At 43.4% G+C, this 26,180-nt stretch overlaps 4 protein-coding genes across 11 annotated transcripts in view; 1 reads left to right on the top strand and 3 right to left on the bottom strand.

The window, feature by feature from the left end:
- PITPNM3 (PITPNM family member 3) overlaps positions 1-318 on the bottom strand; it is a 36,243-nt gene extending 35,925 nt beyond the window's left edge. Inside the window, exon 1 of the mRNA XM_054286986.1 lies at positions 128-318. Within this exon, the coding sequence (XP_054142961.1) occupies positions 128-149 (22 nt within the window). The 5' untranslated portion in view covers positions 150-318. The remainder of the gene's footprint in view (positions 1-127) is intronic.
- A 1,357-nt stretch (positions 319-1,675) lies between these two features.
- Positions 1,676-14,248, bottom strand: KIAA0753 (KIAA0753 ortholog). Of its 8 annotated transcripts, none has more exons than XM_054286997.1 (15): positions 13,895-14,248; positions 12,497-13,109; positions 11,897-12,003; positions 11,547-11,609; positions 10,496-10,711; positions 9,195-9,405; positions 7,960-8,159; positions 6,653-6,822; positions 5,809-5,898; positions 5,539-5,635; positions 5,170-5,343; positions 4,031-4,112; positions 3,221-3,344; positions 2,856-3,080; positions 1,676-2,758 (listed from the first exon to the last, which is right to left on the bottom strand). In XM_054286997.1, the coding sequence occupies exons 1-15, from the start codon at positions 13,982-13,984 to the stop codon at positions 2,641-2,643; spliced, it is 2,580 nt and encodes an 859-aa protein (XP_054142972.1). In that variant the 5' UTR covers positions 13,985-14,248; the 3' UTR covers positions 1,676-2,640. The 8 variants fall into 8 exon arrangements, with proteins under 8 accessions (XP_054142972.1, XP_054142973.1, XP_054142974.1 ...); XM_054286998.1 differs by having other exon boundaries at positions 3,221-3,341; XM_054286999.1 differs by having other exon boundaries at positions 3,221-3,341; positions 5,548-5,635.
- Positions 14,249-14,431: 183 nt separating this feature from the next.
- On the top strand, positions 14,432-16,650 carry LOC128943978 (thioredoxin domain-containing protein 17-like). Its single transcript, XM_054287002.1, has 4 exons — positions 14,432-14,605; positions 15,330-15,411; positions 15,693-15,768; positions 16,363-16,650. The coding sequence occupies exons 1-4, from the start codon at positions 14,464-14,466 to the stop codon at positions 16,429-16,431; spliced, it is 369 nt and encodes a 122-aa protein (XP_054142977.1). The 5' UTR covers positions 14,432-14,463; the 3' UTR covers positions 16,432-16,650.
- A 989-nt stretch (positions 16,651-17,639) lies between these two features.
- MED31 (mediator complex subunit 31) lies at positions 17,640-19,893 on the bottom strand. The gene is made up of 4 exons (XM_054287000.1): positions 19,835-19,893; positions 19,350-19,427; positions 18,739-18,835; positions 17,640-18,016 (listed from the first exon to the last, which is right to left on the bottom strand). The coding sequence occupies exons 1-4, from the start codon at positions 19,842-19,844 to the stop codon at positions 17,824-17,826; spliced, it is 378 nt and encodes a 125-aa protein (XP_054142975.1). The 5' UTR covers positions 19,845-19,893; the 3' UTR covers positions 17,640-17,823.
- Between the last annotated feature and the right edge of the window lie 6,287 nt (positions 19,894-26,180).

The following is a 26,180-nucleotide window of genomic DNA, read 5'->3' as shown; positions in this document are numbered from 1 at the left end:
CGCCGGAGCTTCATCCCCGCCGCGCCCCCGGGGCCCCGCGCTCCCCTCGGGGCCGCCCCATCCCGCCCCGAGGGCCTCGCTCTCCCCTCGGGACTGCCCCATTGCGCCGCGCAGGCTCAGCACTTACCTGGGAGCGGAGCTTTCGCCATTTCAGGGCTGCCCGCCCGCAGCCAAGCCGTCCTCAGCCGTGTCAGGTGCTCGCCTGCTGGGCGCTCCGGCACCCTGCTCTCCGGCGCCCCATCGGCTTTCGGCAGAGGCCCCGCGCCGCCCCCTTGCCTGCGGCGCTGAGAGACGCGGCCGGGAGACGCCGCCGCCGCCGCCGCCGCCGCCGCCGCCGCCGCCGCCCGGTGCCGCCCGCCCGCCGCTAAAGGCGCAGCCGCCGTCGCTCAAGGCGCAGTGAGCGGCTCCGCGGAGAGCGGGGGCCGGGCCGGGCCAGCACGGGGACGTGGCTGCGCATATACGGCCTGGAGAGAGCGGCCGCGAGGTGCGAGCAGCCCCCGCTCCCGGCAAGGGCTCGGCGGCAGGTCTCGCCGCGGCGCTGCCGGCAACGTCCCTCTGCTTGCAGCTCGCCTCGCCCGCAGCCCTCACGGCACGCCTCCCGCCGAGGGGTCGCGGCCCCCCCGCCGTCCTGGCGCCCCTCGGAGCTGCGAGCCCGCAGAGCCGGAGGGGGCTGCGGCCCGCGCCGTGCCCTCAGCTGTCCGGGGCCCAGAGGCGCTGTCCCTGCGCCGGCCCGTGGTGCTAGGGCGCGCACGGCTCGGCTGCGGTTGCCGCATTGCCCCTGCCAAGCTGCTCCTGCGAGCGGCTGCTCTGGATTTGAACAGCAAAATTCCTCCGGGTGCTGCCAAGCCCCGTGTCAGTGCAGTGGCGGAACAACTGCAAAGCTGCCTTTTAAGTCAGCCATAGGCAAGTGGCTTAGAGTCTGCTGAAACTTACAGGGTTCGTCCCTCTTCAAGAGCCTCGCTAGCAGCATGTCTCTAAAAGCAGAAAAGCCAACTTCTCCAGAACCCCAAATAACCAGGAGAAATTAATCTTAAGGAATGACTTAAGTCACAGTCCTTCTTGTAGAAACAATGGGAGGAGGCTGGCAGCGATCTTAGGAGGGTTTGTATGTTACTGTAGTGTGTCAGAATACCACTAAATAAAGGGCAGTGAACAAGTTTTGCCCCAAAAATCCTACAATTAAAGAACTAAGCAAACATAATCCAACCAAGTCCTAAAGCAACTTAAAGGCTCTGTGCCAACACTGACTTGGTAGGTATAATTGCATGATTTGCTAAGGGTATTGCTTAGCAGTTCATTCAAGAGCCACAGCAAATACCCCTGAGAACATGGCGAGCTAAGTGGTTTTGCTTGAGCCTTAAGTGGAATAGCCAGAACACCCAGCAGTTCCCACCTCCAGAGCCAGCTGCACGCAAAGTATGGTTCACCTTCCCCCAGCTACGGGTGACAGTGCTAGTACATGCTGTAGTTTGCCCTCGAGCCACACTGCCTCTGCTGCTGGACACAAGTCCTGTTTAAAAGATTTGACAAGGATTGCTTTCCCAAAGGTGCTACAGTGTCACTAAGCCATCAACGAATGCAATCCTAGAAAAAGACCATGGATATACAGAATCATAGAATATACTGTGCTATTCCAAATGGATTCAGAGGGAAGTTATCTTAAATTAAAACTGTGTTCAGTGATAATAAACAACTGTTTATTAAAAAATAAAACATCTTCAAAATACTTTCACACATATATATACATAGAGACACTATTGCTTTAGTGTTTTTGACTTACAATTTTAGAAATCAGCTGGTTTAAATTACAGAAATCACATATCAGCAAAGTTCCACTTCAGCAGTAACATTTACATTTGATGTAAATTTGAAGACAATTGAAATAGTAAACAAGGTTTCAAGAGAAACTAAATTACTTTTAAAATATATGTTCTAATTGGAGGAAATAAAAATGATCTTAGAAGATTAAAACTGAATGTGTTATAGACTGAACAATATTGGAGAAAAAAATTGACAAAGGAAACAGTCATATGTTATTTGGGTTACCTCAAGTAATTATTAGTCACTGCTCTGACTCCAGACATAATCCAAACTAGTACCTTGATTACTTGAAACAATTTAATGTTGCAGAAACGCCAGTTGCTCATTTATTTTGTTGTTCTTGATTTCAATGGGATTCTTAAGAGAAAGGAATGTGGGGTTGAATCACTCACTAAATGCTGATAAAAATGTAACATTTAGACTACTTTAAGAAAAAGAAAGATCTCTATCACGTGCTTCTATTGGAAGGTCTCCTTTTGCCTGTGCATTAGGTACTAGAAGTACTCAGGAACTCTGTTCTGAAGCCGATGGCAAGAGCCCAAGCCAGCCTGCAAGTACAGCCAGTGACAAGTGTTTGCGTATTTGTGCTCTGCCATGAGAATCCTTCACTGGATTGCTACATCTCCAAAAGAACTCACTCCAGTGTAGCATGTGCTAAGGTGATTAGCCAATAAAAGGAAAAGTAAGGAAGTCCTTTCTGAAAAGGAAAACATTATTATAATGGCTTTATAAAAAAACTAAGATTAATCTTTGATGGAGATCCAGTGCAGAAAATCTCACAGGCTGAGGCTGATGTTGATGGGACAGGTGGGAAAGAATTCACTGCACCGGCTGCAAAAACTCTGATGTGAATACAGCTTCTGCATAGTCCTCACAAACATCCTGCAGCTCTGCTGCCACGTCACACAGGGCTTCTTCTGTCAGTTGCTCTGCAAGACTGACGGAGAGAGAGGGCAAAAAAAAAGAGAAGGTTCAGAAAGTCAGCTTTCAAATTCCAGTCTTTCACTTCCAAACCACAAAGACAATTCATATACCTCTCAGCAATCTGCCATGGATCGAAACTGCCCACAGCCTCATGAGAAATAAGCTTTAAATGATGCTTGTATCTGCTGTTATAATCCAAGATGCTCTGGAGCACATTGCTTGGCACAGACAGAGACACAGAATATGCGTTCTGTGGAGAATTCAGAAGCAAGGGCTGTAGAATATCATTTCCAGTCTGCAATTTCTCCTCTGCTTCTTTATTTTCATCAATATCACTGAAAAGATAAAATAATCATCAAGACAGAGCTAAATTTTTAAGTCTCTTTTTGAAGAGTTAGTGTAATGAAAATACTATAATGAAGTCACATAGATCCTATGCACCACAGTTTAGTGTAGGGCCAAGTATTCCACTTACGTGCTGTCAAAAGGTTTCTCAAATAAAATGTCTGTTTCCAGCTCTCCGTGGCTGATTAATTTGGTCATCTGAACTGGATGAGGAGGTGTAAGTTTTTTAGCTGTTGACGCCATTTGTAGTTCTTCTAGAAGGAAGATAATACTATTTTTAACTGGTTTTTTGAAAGAGAAAAACTACATCTACTGCAGGTTAAGTCCTCACAAAGACTTTTGTTTCTTTTAAGGGGAAGTCCTCCAGGTAAGTAGTTTCTTTTAAGGGGAAGTCCTCCAGGTAAGTAAAGTATTCAAAATTAGAAAAAAACATAAATACAGCTCAGTGTATTAATGCTCAGCTGAGCATTTTAGAAATACTACCTTTAGTATAAATAATTATACTAAAATAGAGACAGAAAATACCACTGTAAAAATAGCACAGTCTCTCAAATTCAGTGGTAAATCCAAGACATGGAAAAAGAATCTATAAAGATTTGGGGTAAATCTTCACCAGTCTTAGTGGGAGATTTTCCAACTTGTATTTAACAATACAGTTTCAGTAAAGGTGTATGTGATCCAATGGAAAATCAATGTAGCTTCACTGTGCTACTCAATCAAACCACAAGATAAAGAAAAGGAGTGCTGATAAAGTACTGATTTTAGAACTACATCTTAGAAACTGTCCTCTGAAAGGTACCATAGGTTTTTACCTATGGTAAAAAATGTGTCCAAGTGGTGCTATTTGATCATACATAATCCAATTACCTTGATTTCAAAACACCTGAATTTAAACCTACAGATTACAGGGAAACCAAGTTGTATTAAAAAAGACAATTACCCATGTTGTCTTGCTGGGCCCACAGGTGGGAGTCACTGTAGACAATCTGGGTGACTCTCCTGCGGACAGCCTCCTGGTACATCTGTGGTGAACACACATAGCAGTCAGTCAGTCAGTCAGTCAGTCAGCCAGCCAGTCATGGACCTGGCAGCTCATTATCACTGACAGCAAAGCAAGCCAGGATCCTCCTTGGGTTAAGCAGCCTTACTTTGGCCGGCAACACAACATAGAAGAGAGGTGGGGGATTGAAAACACAGACTTTTCTCTTGTTCAAAATGTCATTCTCAAATACAAAACTAATTGACAGTCCCAAGGGAACTCCTCCTATTTCAGACCAACGGCCCTTAGCCAAACAACTGAAGGGCCCTCAAGCTGCTCCTGCCTCACCAACAGTGAATCTAAATGTGTGCTCCAGTGCCTCAGGGACAAGGACACTGCAACTTCACACTTCCAACTGATGAACAGATCTCCAGGAGTAAATGGCACTAAACCGTGTAGTTCTAAGTCATAATAAATTTCAGAGGATAGCAAGGTCAAACTGGAACTCAAACCAGACACTATGAAAAAATAGACAGAAGAACACTTTTCAAGAAAGCAATATACGAGAAAACTCAAGTCAAGTAAATGATAACCTTAAGAATATTTATATGGAAAGATGAATAAAGACAAAGATAACCATGTATTTGTCTGACTTCTCCATGTTGCCCTGTGAAATATTTTGGATTGCCAGAGCATATTTCCTCAAGATGGTCATGCTGCTAGAATACTGAGATTCTATAGCACACAAAAGGGAAAAATTCAAATTAATGTTAATATTAACTTTCCATTCTGCTAGACAATCAACATAATCACCATGCTGATTCTCCTATTCACACACAAAGATTTAAGCCACAAAGTATTGAGATGGGATGCAAACTCAGGTCTGTCAACTTTACAGCAACACATTAATCAAACACTCTGCTTCTGTCCTTACACTGTCTCTTCTGGAAGCACAAACTCCATCCGGGTCTTTGATTTCAGACACTGATCTAGTCAGACCTTGCTTCATTTAAGAATGTAGATACTTACAGCTATTATAATTTATGGATAGTAAATAAGAAATTGACACTAAGGAGACTAAGCAAGACAGAAAATCTTACTTCAATTTCTTCCATTCTTTGCAACATTGACTCCAAGCTATAAGTGTCAGCCAGAAGTAGGGCCTCAGCCTGCAGTCTCTCATGCTGATCCATGCCCTGCAGTTCCTGAGCAGTATCTTCCAACAGATCATCCAATAGCTTTTCACTCAGAATATCTGCATTTGTTGCAACCTGCTACTTAAAAAAACAAATCCCAAAAACAACTGTTACAGAAAACAAAAAGACATAAATCCAATATAAGAAAGAAAGAAAAAAAACCCAAACCAAAACAAAAGTGACTTGCATTAAGTTGAAAATGAACTGTTTGCTTCCCCTTTACAAATGTTTGACAACTCTCAAGGCATCATTCACCCAGTCGTATGAGCTTGCCTGTACCACCTGTGTCCTGTCAAATGGAGGCTCTGACCACTCCTGTCTCTCCTTCTCAGCTTTGTCTGCACACCGGTCTGGAGAAACACTTTGTGACCTGCACAAAGAAGAGTACAAGACAGTGCCATTCTGAAACCTGGTATGCCAACAATAATTTAAAACACCAAACTACATAAATGTATTTTTACATTTACTCCCACTGTTGAGAGTGGGGAGAAGTTCATATCAGATCTGACATGTCTTATGAGATTTTTCAAAGAAAATCATTACCTTAACTTCTGTATTTTTTCCATTTCTCCTCTGCAAAGGTCAGTTAGAACCTTCACTCCTCTTGAATTTTTTGCTTCAAGCCTTGCTAGTCTTTAAAAATAGCACAGTAGCATAGAGTTACAAAATGTACATTCTAACAACTGAAGAACGAAATAGTGTAATTTCCAGCATTAGTTTGGAAGAGTTACAAGAAACTTCGGAGAGAGAATTAATAGACTTTAAAACCATAAAATACAGAAAATTCTGTTGAGAATGAGAGATCTTGAATCACATTTCTGCTGTAACAGGAACTACATGCTTATCCACAAATACTGTCCAGAGAAATGAGCTCCTCATCTTACCATGGACACTGCCTAGGAGATCCAGCACCTGTATCTTCTGGCTTCAAATGCCACAAACACCAGTCCCAAACCAACCTAAATGTGGAGACCCCCTGTCTAACAGTATGTTGAACAGAGTTTAGAGTAAACAAATCTACACTTTATTATTGTCTGGGACAAATATAGGTATCTTGTCCTTCTGAAACAGGGAGATAATATTTACCTTCTTAATGCAGTGCTGGGAATACCCACTCCTCCCCCTGTGTTTTGTCACTGCCCCACCTTACACAGTTTGCTCTTGACTCCCAGGCAGCAACTCAGACAAAAACTCAGACAAAAGACTGAAGTCCTGGCTCTTCCCAGGCTTTAGGGAATAGGGCTGCTCTGGGCCAAGTGGGAAAGGAGAGGAGCTATGTGACAGCAAGCTGTGCTGGGCCAACTCTATCCTAGTCACTAGCACAGATCCAGAAGCCTTTCCACTGGGAAGCAGGGCAGAGGTGGGTGCCAAGGGACTGCAAACATACCGCTCCGGTGAAACAGACCGAGGTGCAGGCTTTGAAGGCACGCGAGGCATTCTGCTCTCCTTAACAGGTCGTTTGTTCTCTTTTAGCTGGAAAGCTATAGTTGGCTCTTGAAATCGGGCAGGCTTTCCTGGAGGGTGTGCCCGTCTTGATTTTAAAGATTTCAGTATTCCCTTAAAATTAACACAATCACATTAAAAACACCTATTCCAGTTGTTGAATTTTCAAAGTATTTGGCATTCCGCTTCAGACTTTATCTTGAAATCAGGCCTGCTGGCTTTGCTGCAGTTGATGTATGTGAAGGATTTACAAACGCTTTAAAGGGAAGCAAAGCTGTGCCTGAACAGAACACATGCTTAATCCAGCAACTATTATTTTTGCAAACAGTTCCAGCTTTTCCAGTGTTTCTCTTCATGGGGAAAAAGCTTACTTTTGGTTTTTCAGAATTGAACTCTATGTTAACTATTATAAATAGTTATCTATTATAAATAGGTAACTATTTATGAATCCAAATAGAACATTTCCAAGGTAACATTGTATTCAGCCACAAAACTATAATATTCCCACATCTGTTACAAGATCATTTAGGCTCGTCCCCTCTATATCAATTATTAAAATGCTTAACTTTCCTGCCCATGATCCTCACGGATCCACAGGGATAGGAAGCAGTAAAAGTTACATAAGCATATACCTATGTTACTGTGTCAGATTTGATTTTCCTAGTTAAAAGTGATACTGAGGAATGGATAAAAGAAAAATACACTTCTTAGCAAAATATAGCCCTAGTCTTTTAAGAATTGTTTTCTTTCCACTATGGAGCTTCTTTCTGGTTGCAAGGACTTAGCGGAAACCAGAACTTGTATAGTGAAGTTTTATCATTCCTGTTATCAATTAAGTAAGCCTGAGTAACTTATATTCTCCTACTAACATTAGCACAACATTACTGCTGAGTGCATTTTTTGTGATAGAGAATGACCATAGGAGGAAGATACTTCAGCTTTAATTTCAAATTGAAAAACACACCTTAATTTCAAACATTAAACTAGTTTCAGTGAGCATTTTTCTTACCAATTCTGTTGTTGCTTCTAGTTGTAGAGTGCACTTCCAAGGAACTGTTTTAGAAAAACATTTTCTAAAATAGTCATAACCACTAGCAATAACAGGCAGATGACATAGTTTATCCCCCTATGTCTCCTAGCTCAGAATAATAATATTGTGAGGAGGTGAAAAGCTTAGACAGTGTCATATATTATACTACAAATCCCAGAAAACAAGTAGAAGACAGCATGAATGATTTATCACTTCCATACCTGAGGTTTTGCAGGCATTAACACACCTTTCTTCTTCAAAGCAGCACTTTCAAGGACAGACTCTTTTTTTACAGCTCTAGCTCTCACCAGTACATCTGTGCTTCCTTGCAAAGTGGCACTTCTCTCTGAAGTAGGTCGGCCACTTTCTTCTTGGTATTTATTGTGTAATATACGAGCACAACTGTTTGCCTGTTGAACTGCTGAAATATTTGCAACATGTCAGTGTTTATCTATACTAAACATATGAACTGTTAACTGTAAGTTGAAAGGGGCAAAAATTGTCTTTTTTTCTACATTTGACACCTCTGTTATGCTAGGTATACCTTACCATGAATTTTTAAGCTCTACTATAATAAAAAAAAAAATCAAAGACAAAATGAAAAATTCTAGCCTTGTATTTCCTGACAAGTATTAAAGAAATTGTCTTTCTTACATTGTTTTGATGAACAGGAAGGTTTGGGGGTTGTGTGCATATACATATTTACACATACAGAGATATTTGAAAATACACATATATATGCAAGTCATGGGAAAGTCTTTTGGGAGCAATTGCTATATGAGGTCTAGATGGTGGTAACAAAGCATCCTCTTTTAGACACATGGAAACCATTACATGTTTACATACTGTCTGTCTGGACTGCCAGAATTTGGCATATGGAATTCCTGCTACCTGGGGTAGTGGGGAATACTCAGGTGTGAGAAAGTCACCACAAAGAAGAAAACCAGTTAATATAGTTTATATAATAATGTAAGAACTTACAGTGGCTTTCATGAGGTGCCAAAACACTTCAGGTACATTTATCTCACAACACCTTGAGAAAGAATAAAGCTCCTTTCCTTTCATATCCAAAGCAAAAGAATGATATAGAAAGCCAATTCCAAACAGTTGCACTGCAAGATAGTGGTTAAAACCCCCAAGTCTTCAGCTTAAGTATCAGTTCATGTGTCTCTAGGTACAAAAGTGTGACTGTTGTGCAAAAGATATTAACAGTCATGAAGTGGCCAGGATAAAACAGCCACTGCTCCCAGAAGCAGAGAAATTGTACCAACCAAGGGAATTCTGAGCCAAAGACACAATAACTTTTCACTATGAACAGTTAAACAACTACAGCCTGGTTTTTGTTAGACTGATTTGCTAACATTTAACCAACTTCTGACCAACAATACCATACTAAAAAATTGCACTGCAGATGGCAAGGTGAGTGATAAAAATGTATTTAGTTCAAAATACAAACCAGTCAAAAGACTCATGGCACATGGAGGTTTTTTAGACTCTTGTTCATGCTGTCTCTTTAAGGTGAGAGGTTTGTTTTCTCCTTTTGGAGACAGAAAGTGCTTTCTGTCTGGATATGTCTCAGTGTTCCTTGGAGATTTGGCCTGAGAAGCTGAAATGCATTTCTTCACTGTTTTTGGTGTTTTCTTGCTTTCTAGCAGTGAATTCAGATCCTGCACCAAATATTTAGAGTTTTAATTACTCTCTCAGTAAATCTGATGTAATGAAAAGCAAATTAATTCTAAGCAGTTGGAGCTTTTTTGGTCTGGTTTTGTTTTGTTGGTGTTTTTTCAGACGATAACTTTCAGGTTTTTTCAGACTGATAGCTTGTTCACATTATTTATTGCTTTTTCACATTATTTATTTCAATCTTCCTGAAAAGGCATACATTTTTGTATTTACAACTGACTCCAGCAAACCATTTGCTTACAGAATGCTCAAAAAGAATTGAACTCAAGGGCTACAGACCAACAAAAACTTCATGGTCACATGACTATTGTAACACAGACACTTCTTCCAATGCTATGTCCAAACCTAAACCATTAACTTCTTTTCTGTTCCCAGACAGTTAGCACTCTTACTGTTCTCATAAGCAGGTCATAACACTAAAATTAAAAACATAGCTCTTACAGTTTTAACAGTATTTTAAGGAAAGTATCTTACGGCACCCGTATTGCTTTTTTAAATTTATGCAGCAGACAACATGAATCAGACTTTTCTGTGATACCAGTGACATGTATAAGTCATCAGATATCAATAAAAAAGATATTTGAAGGGCACAGAGCCAAGTTACTCTTGCAGCCACAACTTTATCTTCTGCCTGGACAACTCTGCATGCAACACCGTATGAGATGCTCAGGTGCTCACCACTGATGCTGATGACTAAAGCATGCATCCCGAGTAATAAAACACTTAATGCACACCTATGTATAAAATGAATTCTCTCTGTCCTGAAAATGACTAATGAATTAGAAACTGATGCTTTGTTACAACTACCACTACCAGTCCTCATTCTACCAGGACAGCCAAGAAAGCTAGGAACAGCATCAACAAGACCAGCAGTAGGTAGCTTCTGTGTTTAGTATGCATGTCTCTTTTACACCACCATTACTTAGGAACATTAGAAGTACATTTTTACATTAGAAAATATGGCCTTTAAAAAATAAAAACAAACCCAGTAATATATTCTGCCATTTCATTAACACAATCTCATATTTCATTACCTCTTTCCTGCCTTAGCAAAAACAAATGTTTTTTTCCTACCTCAACTTGCAGCAAAATGTCTATGATAGCTTCAGAAATGGAAGAATCCCCTTCTAGTTTGGCGGAGCAGAGAGACAGTTGACGAATTAGACTGCCCAGTTCCTTGTAATGGGCAGGAATCTGCTCATCTGTTTGATCTGTAAACTGATTGGCAAATGCCTGCAAGGTTCGTACAGCTCCTCTATGTGCTGCTGCCAACCTGGATACTGCTCGAGACTGGAAAAATGAAAAATAAATAAATGCTTTAATATCTATAGTTTCTACGGATACTTATACTGCTGGAAGAATTGTTGCCGAAATGTCATGCAGAAACTCAGGCTTGGAATAATTTTAATTGATATTAATCCATTTGTGAGACAAACAAAACAGGCATTGAAGTAATTTACTCAAGATTCCTCAAAAGAATACTCCTATTAATGTCATGCCGGCCTCAGGTAAAACAGCCTGGGTGTATCAGGTCATGATGTTTCTACTACCTGTGCCAACACAGAACTATAGCCATTTACAGTTGGCTGGAGTCTAATGCGCAACAATTGCACAAACAAAAATATTCTCAATCTTCCTTGTTTTGTTACAGAAGAAAATGCAAGTGATTGAAAAAGCAGAAGAGAACAACAGGGCAACATTGACTAGACTGTGGGCATGATCTCAGCCATCCCCCTGGAGGCTGCTGGGCAGAGAAGAAAATCAGAAAGAAGGCTGGTAAGACTGAGTGTCATCAACCAGAAGTCTAAAAAAAGCATCAAGAGTAGAACACATTGTTAATTCCTTGCAAAAAGAAACTGGAATGAAGAAGGAATTAGAAGGCACATAAACGCAGAAGACCAACCACCTTCCTCTCATTTACTGCAGACAAGACCTGAGGAGAAGCAGCAAAGGCAGTATCAGGCCAAGTGAGCCATACTTCTCAGAGAATGAGACGAAATATGTAAGATACAAAGGAAATCTCCTTTCTGGAGAAGGCTTAGCTGCACCCTAGACAATCAAACTCAATTATCCAGAAAACTCTGTTGATAAGTCACTTACAGCCTGAAGGATAACTACATCTTACCTTTTTAGTATGTTTGATTGTATGAGGACTCAGTTTCTCTAAATCGTCCTGAATTTCTTTTACCTGTTTATCAAGAAAGGAGACAGAGAGGAGCAAGTCAGTCAGAATTAGTTCCATGTCTATAAACGAACAATAGATCTTCACTGTAGCATCTGAGATTTTTCAACAGTGATGCTCACCTCTCTGTCCAGCCATGAGGGAAATCAGTCACACCATTCAGATCTAAACTAGAATGCCATGGAAGTTCAGAGATAACCCAACTGACTTCCGCTTGTTTCAGTTAGTTTCTGACAAATTCATCACAACAAACTAAGCTCCTATGCATCCCAGTTTAAAGTCATGGCTCCTACCTGCTGCTGGAGCACATACAGCATCCGAGCTGACCGTGCAGCTTGTTGCTGTCTCCGAGTGCAAAGCTGCTGCTCGTTTTCAGGATCTAGAAGTTCTCTATCTCTCCCTAAAAAGCATAGCATATAAAGTTTTATATCTTAATTTAACCTGTGAAAATGCCAATTAAGTCATGACAACAGACATAATTTAGTAATAAGCCTTTTCCATGCAGAACCAAACCACATATTTGTGGGGGTTTCTTTAACAGTAATGCAAGTTAGTTATCGTAAACTCTACATCCTGTTTCTATTTAATAGTCTAATACAATATAGCTCATTATTTATTTAAAAAATCGTGTCTATGATTAGTTTTATGACAAAGCTGCAGATAAAGCACTCAAAATTAGGAAGGGTTAAACCTCCTGCTAGTTATTACAAAACAACAAACTGCTTAAGCTGGCTAGCTATTCTTTTATTTAGTTTTCAAAAAAATAGATGGTTCTCAAAAGTCCAGCCATAAATACAAATTCTAATCCAACCCAAAAAATGAGGGGAAAAATATCAACAAACTAGTGTACATTTCTGTCATTTATATAATATAATTACTGTTCATTCTTACACCTTTTTTAATAAAATCTTCAATTTTCTGGACATAGTTCCTCAATTCTTTTTGCAGACGTTGAACTTCTTGCATATTTTGATGTTCTTTTTTATTTAAATTTGGCTTGTGGTCCGGTCCTGTGTGCCGGGTGGGAGGAGAGTCCAAAACAGCAGCTACTGGCTTTCCTTCCTTAACTAGGCAGAGATGAACGTTGCTGTCAGAGCTGGCAGACTCTCCTTGGGAAGGATGGGCAAGCCTCTGCTGACACGTCAACTGAGCCTGAGACTTCGGGGTATTTTCATTTTCTCGACTTGCAAATACTTCAGTCTTCTGTGGTTGTGATTTCTGTGTCCACAACGGTGTGCTGATGACATCTCCAAATACCTGTTGTTTTACTTGTTCTTCGAGACGTCTTTGTTTGATGTCCCTTTTTGCCAGCTGAACAGCCAATTTAAGTCTCTCTTCAGACACCACTGAGAACATCCCAGAGCTTCTCAGGCTGAGGTCCTCACTTCCAACGAGATTTCTCTTATCACTGGATGCCTTCAGTTTTTCTATTATAATTGGACGGGGGTGAGAGAATCTGAGAGCCAAGTTCTCTGGAACTGCAGGAACATTTCTATTAAACTGGAGCTGTTCAAAGTGTAAAAAAAAAACCTGATGTTATGCAGAATGCTATACACAGGCGATGCAACTCTGTCATGATGGCACTGTTTTGGATTTATGATGAACACAGTGTTAACAGCACATCAATGTTTTCATTCTTGCTAGGCAGTGCTCACAGAGGTCAAGGCCTTTTCTGCTTCTCACCTGCTCACCACTGAGTAGCCTGGGGGTGGGCAACAAGCCAGAGAGGAAACAACTGGATGGTTGATCCCAACTGACAAAAGGGATATTCCACACCCTGTAGCATCATGCTCAGCAGTAAAAGCTGCAGGGAAGAAGGAGAAAGGGGAGACTAGTGACAGCATTTGTCTTCCTAAGTCACTGTTATATGTGCTGAAATGGCTGAATTCCTGCCTGCTGATAGGATGTAGAGAATGAATTCCTTATTTTGCCTTGTTTGCGCACAAAAAGAGGAAAGCATTTGCTTTCCCTGTTAACCTGCCTTTATCACAACCCATAACTTTTCGTACTTTTTGCCTTCCAGTTCTCTTCCCCATCCCAACTGAGAGAGGGTGAGCAAGTGCTCAGCTGCCTACTGGGATTGAACCACAACAGATAATTAAGAATAATTATACATCCAGTTTGTGATCTCTAGCCTTACTAAAGGACAGTGTCAAGATAATGTGCGACAGCACGAGGAAAGCTAGTATGACACTCCCTGCTGGGCTGTCTCATGAAGTGGGTCAGAATCACGTTTTTGTTACAATCACAAAGAAAACCAATTCAGCATCGCTACAGACGGCAAATACTACCTGTGTTTGTAAAGCTTTAGCTTCATTCCTGTATCGCTGGCTGGTGAATGCAAACGCATCATCAGACACCACTGTCTTGCTTGGTACCATCTCATCGGCTCGAGAGCAAATCTCGCTATTATCGCTTGCTTGTGATCACAGCTGTGGATGCGAGAACAATAAACCGTTATTTCAGACTGGCAAAAGCCATCCCGGGTCTGATGTGAGTAACAAAGGGAGAACCAGCCCGAGCAGCCGCGGACAGAATGGGGCGGCCTCTCCGCAACCGCCCAGGGCTCGTGGCTGCTCCCGGCCCTGGCCCTCAGGGCGTCCCGGGCGGCACCGGCACGGCGGGCCCCGGGCGCTGCCGCAAGGGACGGACGGACGGACGGACGGACGGACGGACGGATGGACGGATGGACGGAGGTCGGTCAGTCAGTCGGTCGGTCGGTCGGTCGGGCGGCCCGGGCCGCGGCGGACGCGCCAGGCGCCGTTCGAACCCGGTCCCGCCGCCGCACGGGCCGCCGGGAGCGCGCCGAGCTACGGCGGCCGCGCGGGCCGGGCCGGGCGGAGCCTCCGCCGCTGCCGCCATGGGCTGGGAGGAGAGGCAGATCCGCGGGTACCCCGAGTTCGTGCGGACGGCGCAGAGCTACCACGGCCGGCCCATCTTCGCGCTCTTCTGCGGCGATAAGGACGCCGAGGGCAGGAGCTGGTGTCCCGACTGCGTGACGGGTGAGGCGCGTGGGGGAAGCGCCCTGCCTGGGGCATGGGCTGTGTCGGTCGTGAGGAAGCCGGAGAGGCCTCGGGCGCCTTTCCGGGAAATGCCGGGCGGGCACAGCAGCCCCAGAGCCGGTGCCAGGCTCCAGGCGCAGTTTCCCCGGTGAGCTGAGCGGGCTGTGAGCCGCAGCTGCCACGCTGCCCCTTTGGCTGCGCACATGGAACGGCGCGGGCTGCTGGCGAAGGCTGCTAACACGGCCCAGCAGACAGACAGACAGACCTGAGCCCTGCCGTCATCTTCACCTATGCTGCACGTGTCGAGGCGCAGCGATGCCTTCCCCGACCGTGTCCAGCGGCAGTATTTCCTTCTGAGAAATCACCGCACTGAACCGCAGGGCTTTACGTGTCTGAGCAGGTCTGAAGGTGCCTTAGGGACCCGTCACCCTGCAGAAGGGCGCTGTGCTGGGCTGCCACACCCAGGACAGGACAGAACAAGAGAAACAAGAGTGTTTCTCTTCGTGTTAGAGAAGAAATTGGCCTTTGCTCCAACACAAGTCCAGTCAGCGTTCAAGCATGTAATAAACTCTGAAAAACTTGTGGATGGCCCGGTGCAACGAAATATCGATCTGTAACTAAAGCAGACAAAACATTAATAAGTAGCCTTGCCGGTCCAAGTTAATCCATGTGACTCTGTAGCACGAGTATTTAGTACTAACACATTTTAAAAATTATTTTCTAGCTGAGCCAATTGTGAGGAAGGAACTTCATAACCTGCCTGATGAGTCAGTTTTCATCTACTGTCTAGTTGGAGATAGAGCCTAGTAAGTACCTTTGAATGCTGACAAATTTGTTCTGTTGGTGGACTGGTGGTGAACCTGTTGAAAAAACTGACAGAGCTGTCCTTTTCTGTAAAGAGTCAATCTTTACAGAAAAGATTGTAAAAGATTGAGGTCCTCACGATCTCTGACATAATCTATCTGCATGCTTGTTTTGAGAAGGGCATTGGGAAGGTGTGAGGCAAAGGCCTTTGAATAATTTTGAAGCTATTTTAACTTCAAAATGCCTCTCTACAAGCTGTGCTTAACACCTTCTTTCTGAACAGCTGGAAGGATCCCAACAATGAATTCAGGAGGAATCTGAAACTAACAGGAGTGCCTACACTACTTAAATATGGCACAGTAAGTGATTAATGTTCTGAATCTACAGGCATTGAGATGGGGGCCTGTCAGGAATTTAGGGCTGAATGAATTAGTCGCTTGTATTCTCTGAGAACCCTCTCTTGTTCAAGCAGACCAGAGCATTCTAAACATCTCTTCTGCTCCCAGTTCCTCAAGAGAGAACCATTTTGCTTATTGTGTAATGTCTATAATAAACATGCAGTAAAGGGAATATGTGCACTTGCCTCATGGTGCTTGAGGGGTTGAGAAACTTCTTAGCTACATATTGTTACTGTTCCTGATTTGCAGCTCCTCAACTTTTGAAAATTCCAAACACTGAGGCTACAGGAGTGAAACAAGTTCCAAGCACTCTGGTCAGACTGCAGCTCAAGTTGTAACTTGTACATGTTAGTTAAATTAGCAGTTACTTTCTTAGAAATGCCTCTTCCAAGGCCAGAGAACCCTCAAGAATGTTTTAGTTGTAGTTACCATTCTTGTTCCAGCCCCACTACACCTCCCTCCCCAGGCCAAAGTTGCTGGATGTGGCTACTGTTAGTGTGTACAAATGGCTCTCAGCCAGAACAGGTTTTTTAATTAGGAACGTTTTTCTTTCAGCCTCAGAAGCTGGTTGAAGAAGAATGTTTTAAATCGGAGCTTGTGCGTATGTTGTTTACTGAAGACTAAAGGCCTCACTAGTCAATTACTGATGAAGATGGTAGTCTCAACTACTGCACTGTCCTTTCAAGGAATCACTGACCTTTGTTAAAGCTTTAATGATTAATTACTTTGGACTACTTGAGATAAATGCCCTGAAATTCTGGGTCCAAACCTTACACTAAAATCTTACAAGAAAAACTGTATCTTTCCTTTCATGTCCAAATAAAATTGAGTTTGTGAACAACCTCTTTTCAAAGGACCTGAGCTCGTGTTAGAAACTCAGATTACCTTGCATTTACTGAAGTGTAACTACAAGTTGCACTTTCAGCGAGTAAGGAGGAAGGGGAGAAACAGAAAGCCCTCCTTCCTAAGCCTGACCACATAATTACTGAAACTGTTAAGACAAATTTTCAATGCCAAAGATGTTTAATGACTTATCTGTTCAGTCTGAGTGTGATAATGTGATGGCTGGCAGCTGTAGTGTCACTGATCCCATCTTAATGGTTAATATTTGGGAGTACCTGTTCCTACAAGGACAGGAAATACAACATGAATGCACCAGAAATACAGTCTAAAAATATGAAAATTAAAAACCCTGGCAGCTGCCAAGAGCTATGTTGTTAGAATAAAAAGCTATACAGGAATAAATGGCAAGCGCTTCTCCAATACTCCAAGCAAGGGCATGTTTCCCTGCACACCCTGTTCTTGTTACATGGAGTGTAAAGAGACTCCAGAGCAGCCACTGTGGCACGGGCAGAGGCCAAGACTCAAGGAAGCTGAGTTGAACGGAACAGAGGCAGCTACACCTTGTTTCCTTCTCTATCCTGCAGAGTTTATCAGCACCTATCTCTGCTCTGCTCCCCAGACCTCACCCTGTACACTCTGATTTCTATCTGTACCACATGCTGTAAGGAAAAATAACTTCCATCAACAATGACTGCCAGGGACACAGAAGTGATAAGTAATAGCTCAGCTGGTTTCAAGGAAAAACTGCACAGTTTTGACTTTATCATCACTTCACCTTTGCTTGTCCCAGAGCTATAAGTAGCGGGGAGTTCTCAGTACACTTTGAGACACCATTATTCTCCAGCGAGAAGGCTTCCTAGGAACAGCCTTTAGAGCTACATGAGCTACATTTCTTTGTAGATAGTAAGTAACAAATCTAGATTTTGTGTTAAAAATCAAGAGGAATCAATAACTATGGTAGTAAAGCTCTTACAAAATTGTCCACGCTATAAAATTAATTGCAGGTGTTTATTAGTCTTCAAAAGCGTTGATGAAACAAAAACCCCAGTCACCTGATAAATTCAAATAAAAGGGACACACACCCAGAGCCAAACTTGCAAAAGGGTTAATTCATCTCCTGTAAATACTTCACTAACACAAAGTACACCTCATCACCACTACTGCATGTGCTTTTCATTTTACAGAGGTGTTGTTTTGTTGCTGCTGCTCAGCCAGTGCCTGCTGGAGGCGCATCCTTTTCCGGGAATAGTGCTGCCAGTGGAGGATCTGTTGCTCATCAATAAATTTGGCACACTGAGCATTGACCAGTTCTTTGCGGAAATGTTCATACTGGAGCAGCTCTAGCATATGCAAACATTGAGGATACCTGGGTTAAAAATAAACACGCTTTAATACAGGTTTTTACAAGGGACACTAAATCTAAAGTTTCCAGTACTTCTGTGGGTCGTTAGTTTTGACTCGTGTGTCTTTACCCAAGTGTGAAACCACTTCAGCATGCACACTGTGAGTTGGTAACTGCAGCATCAGCCCAGGAAACAAGGAATCCAATCCCAGTAATAAATGCACATTCCTGCCTTCTTCCCCAATGGCTTGGTTTGATAGGCCAAATCCATCCATCCATCCGGCTTTACAAGGCCTGCTTCCAGAGCCGAATTAAAGAGGACCGAAACCATTTTCCAAAAACGGAAGGAATTTGCACACTTGCAAAAACACAAAATCACCCTTTGCCTCATGTAAGCATCAATAATGCAAAACTGATCTTAAAATTCACTTAACTGCTTTTTTACCCTAACGTTCAATAGTTTGATTTTAAACCCATTGAAAGTGCAGATTAAGGCTTTAAAGGAAGATTCTATGCAAAACTCATGAATTCTTCATAATTTTGCCTATTGCTGCTACATGTGGACTATTGGAAACAAGAAAATCTACACTGCATATAACCATGATCTTGCATAATCTATGCTGCGGGGAAGACAAAAGTAATGTTACAGGCAGAAATGAAATCCTAACGTGGTACTGTACAGTGTGTAAAATGAGGTCAATGGCAAACTATTAAAATGCAGAAACTTAAGGGAATTTAGCACTTACTTCAGGTATTTTGCATATTCAGGTTCTTTCCAATAAAGTAAATATTTCAGATAATTTACAAAAGCTTTATCTTTGAAGTAGCCTCTTTGTGCAAGAACTGAAATAAAATGACAAATCAGGAATTGACAGTTACAGATGGGTGTAAAATACCAGCACACTTGAAAAAAATCACACAGTCAAAACTTTCTCATTACAATCAAATTTTGATAATTTATATTTGGCAAATTAAAAACCACAGAGCAATATAAGATTTTTATGTCAACAAAATAATAGATTGGTCTCATCTCCCTTACAGTTTGCATCTTTCATTGAATGGAACAGCTTTTTGAAACAAGAAAATTTGACTGCAGCATCAAAATTAGCAATGAGTTATGTATAGTACCTAAAACTATTCACATTAGTAAAATTCTGTTTTCAGATAAAGGAATACTGTTAACTTGACATTACTTTTAAATAACAGACTGGAACTTGTTATTTTCTTCTTTACAGACTACTTTTATGCTGTGAGAAACCCTTTTATTTGTTTAGCTCTCTCTCAAATTACCAGTAACAATAAACATTAATACACTATGTTAACTCGTCTGGGTCTAGGTATTTATTTAAGTACTCACAGTTGAGGTAATTTGGATTTGCCAGACATTGAACAAACTCCAGCTCCAACTGGAATCGAAGTCGATTTCCTGTATCATCTGATTAAAGAAAAAAACCAGTAAGAATTGGACCCACACAATAGATTGAAAGTAATCCCAGTCGCTGTGCCACCCGGGAGCAAAGCGGGCCGGGGTGGTCGAAGGGCAGCGAACGGCCCGGTACGCGGGCCGGCCCGGCCAGGGCAAGCCCGGGAGGGGCCTGCGGGGCCGCGAGCTGCAAAGGGCCCCAGCGCCGGGCGGCGCCTCTCGGCCTGCGCGGTCCCGTCACACCCGCCGCTCTGGGGGCCTGGGCAGCTCCGCCGGCGGCCCCACGGGCCCCGCACCGGCCGCACCGGCCGCACCGGCCCCACGGGCCCCGCACCGGCCCCGCACCGGCACCGCCCCGGCCGAACCGGCCCCGCACCGGCACCGCACCGGCACCGCCGGCTCCCGCACGCTCCACGCACCCGCGTCCATGTCCGGGGCGCGCACATCCGCCGGCGACAAGCACACCCCCTGCCGACAGCCCGGCGAAACGCAACGCTAAGCACTCTGGGAACTCAGCGGCTGTTGCCTAGCAACGGGGGCGGTTGCGGGCGGGGGGTACGGAGGCAGGGGGGCGGAGCGGAGGCAGGGGGGCGGGGCGGAGACAGGCGGGGGGGCGGGGCGGAGACAGGCGGAGGGGCGGGGCGGAGACAGGCGGGGGGGCGGGGCGGAGACAGGCGGGGGGGCGGGGCGGAGACAGGCGGGGGGGCGGGGCGGAGACAGGCGGGGGGGGGGGGGCGGGGCGGAGACAGGCGGGGGGGCGGGCCGCAATGGTCTCTAGCGCCCAGCGTCGGTCTGTCGCTGGAGGCGCCGTTCGTTCCCGTTCCCGTTGCCGTTCCCATTCCTGGTCCCGTTCCCGTTCCCAGCCGTGTCCTTCGCAGTCGGCCCGGGACACTGACACGGCGCCCCTTGCACACGTGCGGGTCATTTTACGGGCTGGGTGTGCGCGCACTGCACGGAGCGCTTCCCTCACGCCTGGCCTGCAGAGCAGCCTGCAAACACTGCGGTGTCGGGAGCTCAGCTCGGCTGACACCATCCCCTCACTCCTCGCAAATGGTCTGTACAAATTCCTTCCTTCTCACCGCGCTCTGCTGCAGCTCCCGGCAAACCCCAAAGAACTCAGAAATCATTAAATACAAACCAGTGTATTTTTAAACGAGCAGCATTCCGTTTTACATCAGTCGCTTTGTCCGGCGGCTGCCTCCGGCCCTGCAGAATTTCCCCATCGGAGGGGAGAAAAGCCCGGTCACACAAAAGCCCTGGTGCTGCTTGTGCCAGGGGGTCCAGTGCAAGCTCAGGGTGACATTCCTGCGACACCAGCCCCTACGACTCCTCCCGAACGTGAGCATTCCTTCTGGCAATGGGCACTGGAGCACGGGTACCACGGAGGCCAGGCAGCCCCAGAGCCATTAGAATTTGGCTTTGGGGTCAGTGATCCACGCATGCTTTTCCTGCACATAACCCTTGAGCTGGGAAGGACAAAAGGAGGATGAAATTTTGTTTGTATTTGCAGAACATTCATTTTAGCTTTTTACTAGACAAAGCCACTGTTCATCACTTCCAGAGCAAAAGGAAGTGGAGGGAACCAACCCTAAAATACTAAACTGTATTTAAACTTTAATGGTAAATATTGGATATTGGACAAAGTTTGGAGCTTTGCAGGTTTGTTTTGCGTAGTGACTTTACAGTCAGCCAAGGGGATTTCTGTCAACCTCTAACCTTAATTCTTCATTAATTAAAACACAGTAGTCTCAGAGTAAAACCATTAATACGCAAATGCTCCATGAGTGAGCAACAGCAGTGGAAGCAATCTCTACAGACTTACCTGAAATCCTTCTAATTTCTTCCTTTATTTGTTGTTTAATCATTTTCGATTTTCATTTGTTGAAGTATTTTTGGCATCCAACATAGCAATTTTCTATAATACTATATTTTCCTATGCAGTATGAATTTTTCACTGGGAATTGCATTACAAAAACCATATAAAAAGGATCCGTGCATAGTTTTTTCTTAATAAAAAAAGGGTTGCTTTCTTAAGCAACATTTTAGTGGTTGTGAAATACTACTATTACTATATCAAAACATAACAAGCCACTCCCCAGTAAACACAGACTTTGAGCTAAAAGAAGAGATCAAATAGATCCCACGTGTCTGCATTGCTATTCTAGAACAGGATTTCTCTCCCAAGAGTGACTTCAGAGGAGAGAACTCTAAAAAAAGGATTGGTCACAAAAATAAATTACTATGTATGGTTGCCCAAGTTAAGTCAAACATCTCAATTCTTGTCCATCAAAATTAGGAACAAAATTGAAAATCAGGATTTTAGTGTATGAGATTTTATAGTATAAAGGATTTTATATATGAGAACCTTCCCTAAGAAAATTTGATTTTTGTTGTTTTGTTTTTAAATGTCAGGTGACTTGCAGGACATGTGTTAATATAAATGTGAGCCAGAAATTTGTCTTATTGTCATAGAACCAGGATGACATTGCTGCATCAGTTTCTCCTTTCATAGAGACTAGACTACTATCATTGCTGTTTCCTGCCCAGAAATGTCATGGTTTAGGACAATAAGTTTATCTTAACTCATTAGAACTGGCATAGAGACGCAGCTTTTAAATGGAGCCACTTCTGAAGCCACCAAGGTTTTATGGGACACAAGAAAAAATAAAGTCTCATCTGGCATGCTGTTGAATCTTCAAGGTAAACACGGAGGAAGAGAAATGCTGCAAAAGATTCCTCTGTGACACCATAGTGCAGTGCATTTGCACCAGAGAGAAAAAAGGTCCAGCAATTTCATCACTGAAAACTGATCAAGTGAGATGAAACAGGGACGTGTTTCACACCAGTGCATGAAACCCAAGACATCCCCTCTTGTTCACCCCCGTTTGCCCACTGCTTTGGAACAGAATGCAAACTGATACTAACATGGACATCTGACAGGATTTTTACCCACAGAATGCAAGACAGCTCCTGTAGACTGGAGAGCATCCTGCTTCAAATATGGTTAAATAACAGAGAGCAGAGTACGCATTATGTTATATATATAACAAGCCAGCACAAAGTCTGCAATTTTTTTGCTCCAATGCTATAATTGTAATTCAATAGAAACAAAATCATAGTTTTCAGCAACTAAAACAATTGTCAGAACATATGTAATTAAAGGCTTAACTCTTCACAAAGTTTTCTTTTTTGAGGTCAAGAAACTGGCAGGTAATGCGCATTTCAGAAGGCAGCCAATAACAGTCATGGTGGAACCATTTGATCTGCAGATGCCAAATACCATTCAAGCAAGCTGCAAATTGGATGAAATGGTGTAAAAAGACTGGTGTATTGAAGGCACTGGCACATGTTCTTCTGTGACTGTGGTACTCCTCCAGCTTCGGACAAACACGAGAATTCAAAGATAAATTCAAGATAAAATGTCATGTGTCAGAAAGCATTTTATGTTTTTCTTTAATAAGTTGGTTAAAAGTATCTGAGGGCTTCTATTAGGACACCTGGACAGCCGGTGAATTTGAAGTCAGCAATTTGCCAGGAGCAATACACATTCCTATGTTTCTGATTTCTGACCGTATAGCCAAGGCAAAATATTGAAGTAAAATAGAAATTTCCTCCAGAATAATAATTCCTTAATTGAAAGGTTGTGCTAACTTTGTTTCTGCTGAAAATCTGATCTTCAGCTGGCTTTCTAAAATATTTGCAAAGACCCAACCCAAGTTATTGTTCTCAAAGAATATCTCACAAAGAAAATTACAATAAATTAGATTTAGTATCTGGAATATTCAGTTCTTTCAAGAAAATGGTTTGTCTATAAAAAAAAGTTTTATGAACATTTTAATGAGGCTCACACTTTGGCCTGAAACAGCTTATGAAAACTCATGGAAGTGCCATGTGCCAAATAAGACTGGGAAACAATTTGTGTGGGTAAATAAAGCACTGAAGTAAACTGGGGAAGGAAAACATCTTTTCTCTGACAGAAGAAACAGTCTCTTTCTTATGGCCAGAATCTACAGTAAATGTAAATCTACATTTACACCGTAATAAATGGGCAACTTTTGACTAAGTGCTCTAGAAAAACCTAAATGGGCAAAAATAGCTTCAGTACAGTCAGCTCTATTTTTAAAGGACTACCAAACATTATATTAAGCAGTCCCCAATCACCTGAGGGCAGCATGGGGTGCCTGCCTTTCCTCTGTGCCCCCAAAGGTAAGGGCTGTGCTTCCCTCAGAGTTTCTGTGCCAAGCAGAGGCAGTCTGCAGTGCATGGCAAGCCCTCTCTGTGCCACAGACCTTCACTCGGGCCAGCAAAGATACACGGAGGGGAAGGTCTGATCTGACACTAAGAGCTGCCACTGGCATGGTTCTCCTGGGCAGAGGAGAACCAGCACCCTGCCATTAAACCACACAGACAAATGCTGAGCCTAAGTCTTGCAGCAGAGTGGTGGCTTTGTGGTGCAAGGCCAGAAGTGCTGAAATCCTCTGCGTGACACAAAGAGATTGATCAGACTTGTCCAAAGTCACACATCTATTCCCCCACACTGGAAAACATTGTGAAAACTCTGTCACTTGATCCAAGGGCTCAGGATTCATTACCACCCCCTCTTCACATATTTAGCACAGACACTTGGGGGGAAAAAAAGATGTGAAGTATGTAAAAATGTATACAATATGTCACGACTGAAAAGGAAGAGGTAGTATGTTAAGGAAGTGGCAACACACCTGAGCTGGAAAGCAAAGGCTGAATAAGCCAAACACTGAGGTCAAGTGAGAACAGAACTCAGCTGGAATGCAGTACTCGCTGCTCTGAACTCAGTGGATGACACCAACAAATTCGAACCACTCTTCAGATTGGGGACTTCTGATCATGTAGAGAATGCTGAAAGGTTTTTCTTCTCTATTTCACAGATCTAGATGTTCAACACACGGGCAGGAAACACCTTTGTTCTCCCTTTGTATATTTTCTTGTAGTTTGGTAATTCACGAACTCATTCACAGTTGTGAGACCATTCCCAAGCACTAGTACACTGTGGGAACAAGCTTGCACGCTGGTACATGACCAAGCAGCACCCCTGTGCAACAGCAGCCCAGATCACAATGCTGCAGGTTTAAGACGCTCAATACTTGCAGAAACAGCATTAGCAACTTTACTTATTTTGGTAAACTGGTATTTTGAGAGAAGAGAGGAAAAGCCAAGGATCCATAGAAGTGGGCAGAAAATAAGAAAGCTTTAATTTAGCTCCTTAGAGGTGGCACTGCCAGCTGGCCAGCTGACAGACTCACCGACCACAAGGAATCACATTCTACCCTCGGATGGTAAAACGGGAACTGTTTGCTCACTCAGGGTGGCTGAATAGCTCACCCTGACAAAGCCCACACTGAGGATCCTCCCGTGTTTTTTGTGGGTACTGGGGGTGCACGTTTGAAAGCGGGGGGCAAACAGATTCTTTTATGCCACTACCTTAGCAGCATCACAACTTCTGCACCTAAAACAATATTCCTTTGATGAGCAACAAAACAATTGCCATGTCTGGTAAGCGTCTATGATACTTGTCCTGCAGCTGAAGGGGCTGTAAACCAGATCTAGTCACAAAGCAATTGTCCTTGCACTGTCCACTGCAAGTAATATGTATTTACTCAGGGCACTGGAACAGGACACCATGCATGCTTGCTGCTGAAGAAAAGCCCATTTATGCCTGTTATATTGGAAAGTTTGTACAACATTTATTCTTAAAAACTGGTTGTGTTTCTTAGAGTCTTATAATCCTTTACTCTGAAATGAATGAGACAGTTTGTAGGGTATGCCACCTGATTTGGCCCCACCTAAACATTCTTCAGAGATGCAAACTTGAGTTATCACTTAGCTGATTGAAGAAGAGAAACCACTGATATTCAGGTCTGAAGACACTAAAAGTAGTGTCCAAATCTCTGCTTTGCATTATTCACTAGAGCATGTACCTTCTGGGATCTTACTAGGGCACCACTGTGCTACAGTGGAAGCTAATGCAGAAACAAGTGGTCCACTATGCTACACAGGAGGGGAGACAGTTCTAGTAAGTTTTTATTTGCCAGGCACCCATTTAAATTAAATATGAATCAATCACAGGATGTCATAAGAGTGTCTCAAAAAGAAACTGCTATTAACGGTACAGAGAGGTGACACATCCAATAATTCACAGTTACAATAAACTCAACACTCTTTATTACCCCACAGGCACACTGCCCTGGCCCAGCACTCCTGACCATGAATCACCCTGTGTGACCATTGATGAAAATAGCATTTGCTTCCTTCTAGTCCAGCAACAGAGTGAAGCTCTTCACTGGCTGAGGCGAGGGCAATCTCCCCCCTTCAAGAAACTTTCAGAACATTCTTTTCTGCAAACAGGACAGTGAAGTGTCTGTCCTACAGCTTTTAGCTGGAACTGGTTTTAGAGGAGTTCTGGTCTGCATGAACTGAAAATGCCAAGCTCAGTATCATCTACCATGCAAGCTCCTCTGTATCTTGTCAGACAGAGCACAGCGAGCACCATGTGTCTGGCAAAAGTAACATGTTCTCACACTGTGAAGTCCATCAGAAAGGAAGTCCCTTTCTCAAATGCATTTAGATACCTAGAGATGCAAATCAGCATTAAATGGCGACTGCCAAAGGACAGAAGGTGCTCAACTGTTCCTGGTTTCACTTTCTTCAAAAAATACTGTCATAAGTTTCAGGTGATGACAAATGTCTGTGAGCAATAGCTCATCTGCCAATTCTTGGCACTAGAACTGG

The sequence above is a fragment of the Melozone crissalis genome, unplaced genomic scaffold (genome assembly GCF_028551555.1).
Source record: "Melozone crissalis strain CALT ecotype California unplaced genomic scaffold, PUWL_Pcris_2 ptg000057l_1, whole genome shotgun sequence".
Taxonomy (NCBI): domain Eukaryota; kingdom Metazoa; phylum Chordata; class Aves; order Passeriformes; family Passerellidae; genus Melozone; species Melozone crissalis.
The sequence above is the reverse complement of the archived record's forward strand: the minus strand, read 5'-3'. Positions and strand labels throughout refer to the sequence as shown.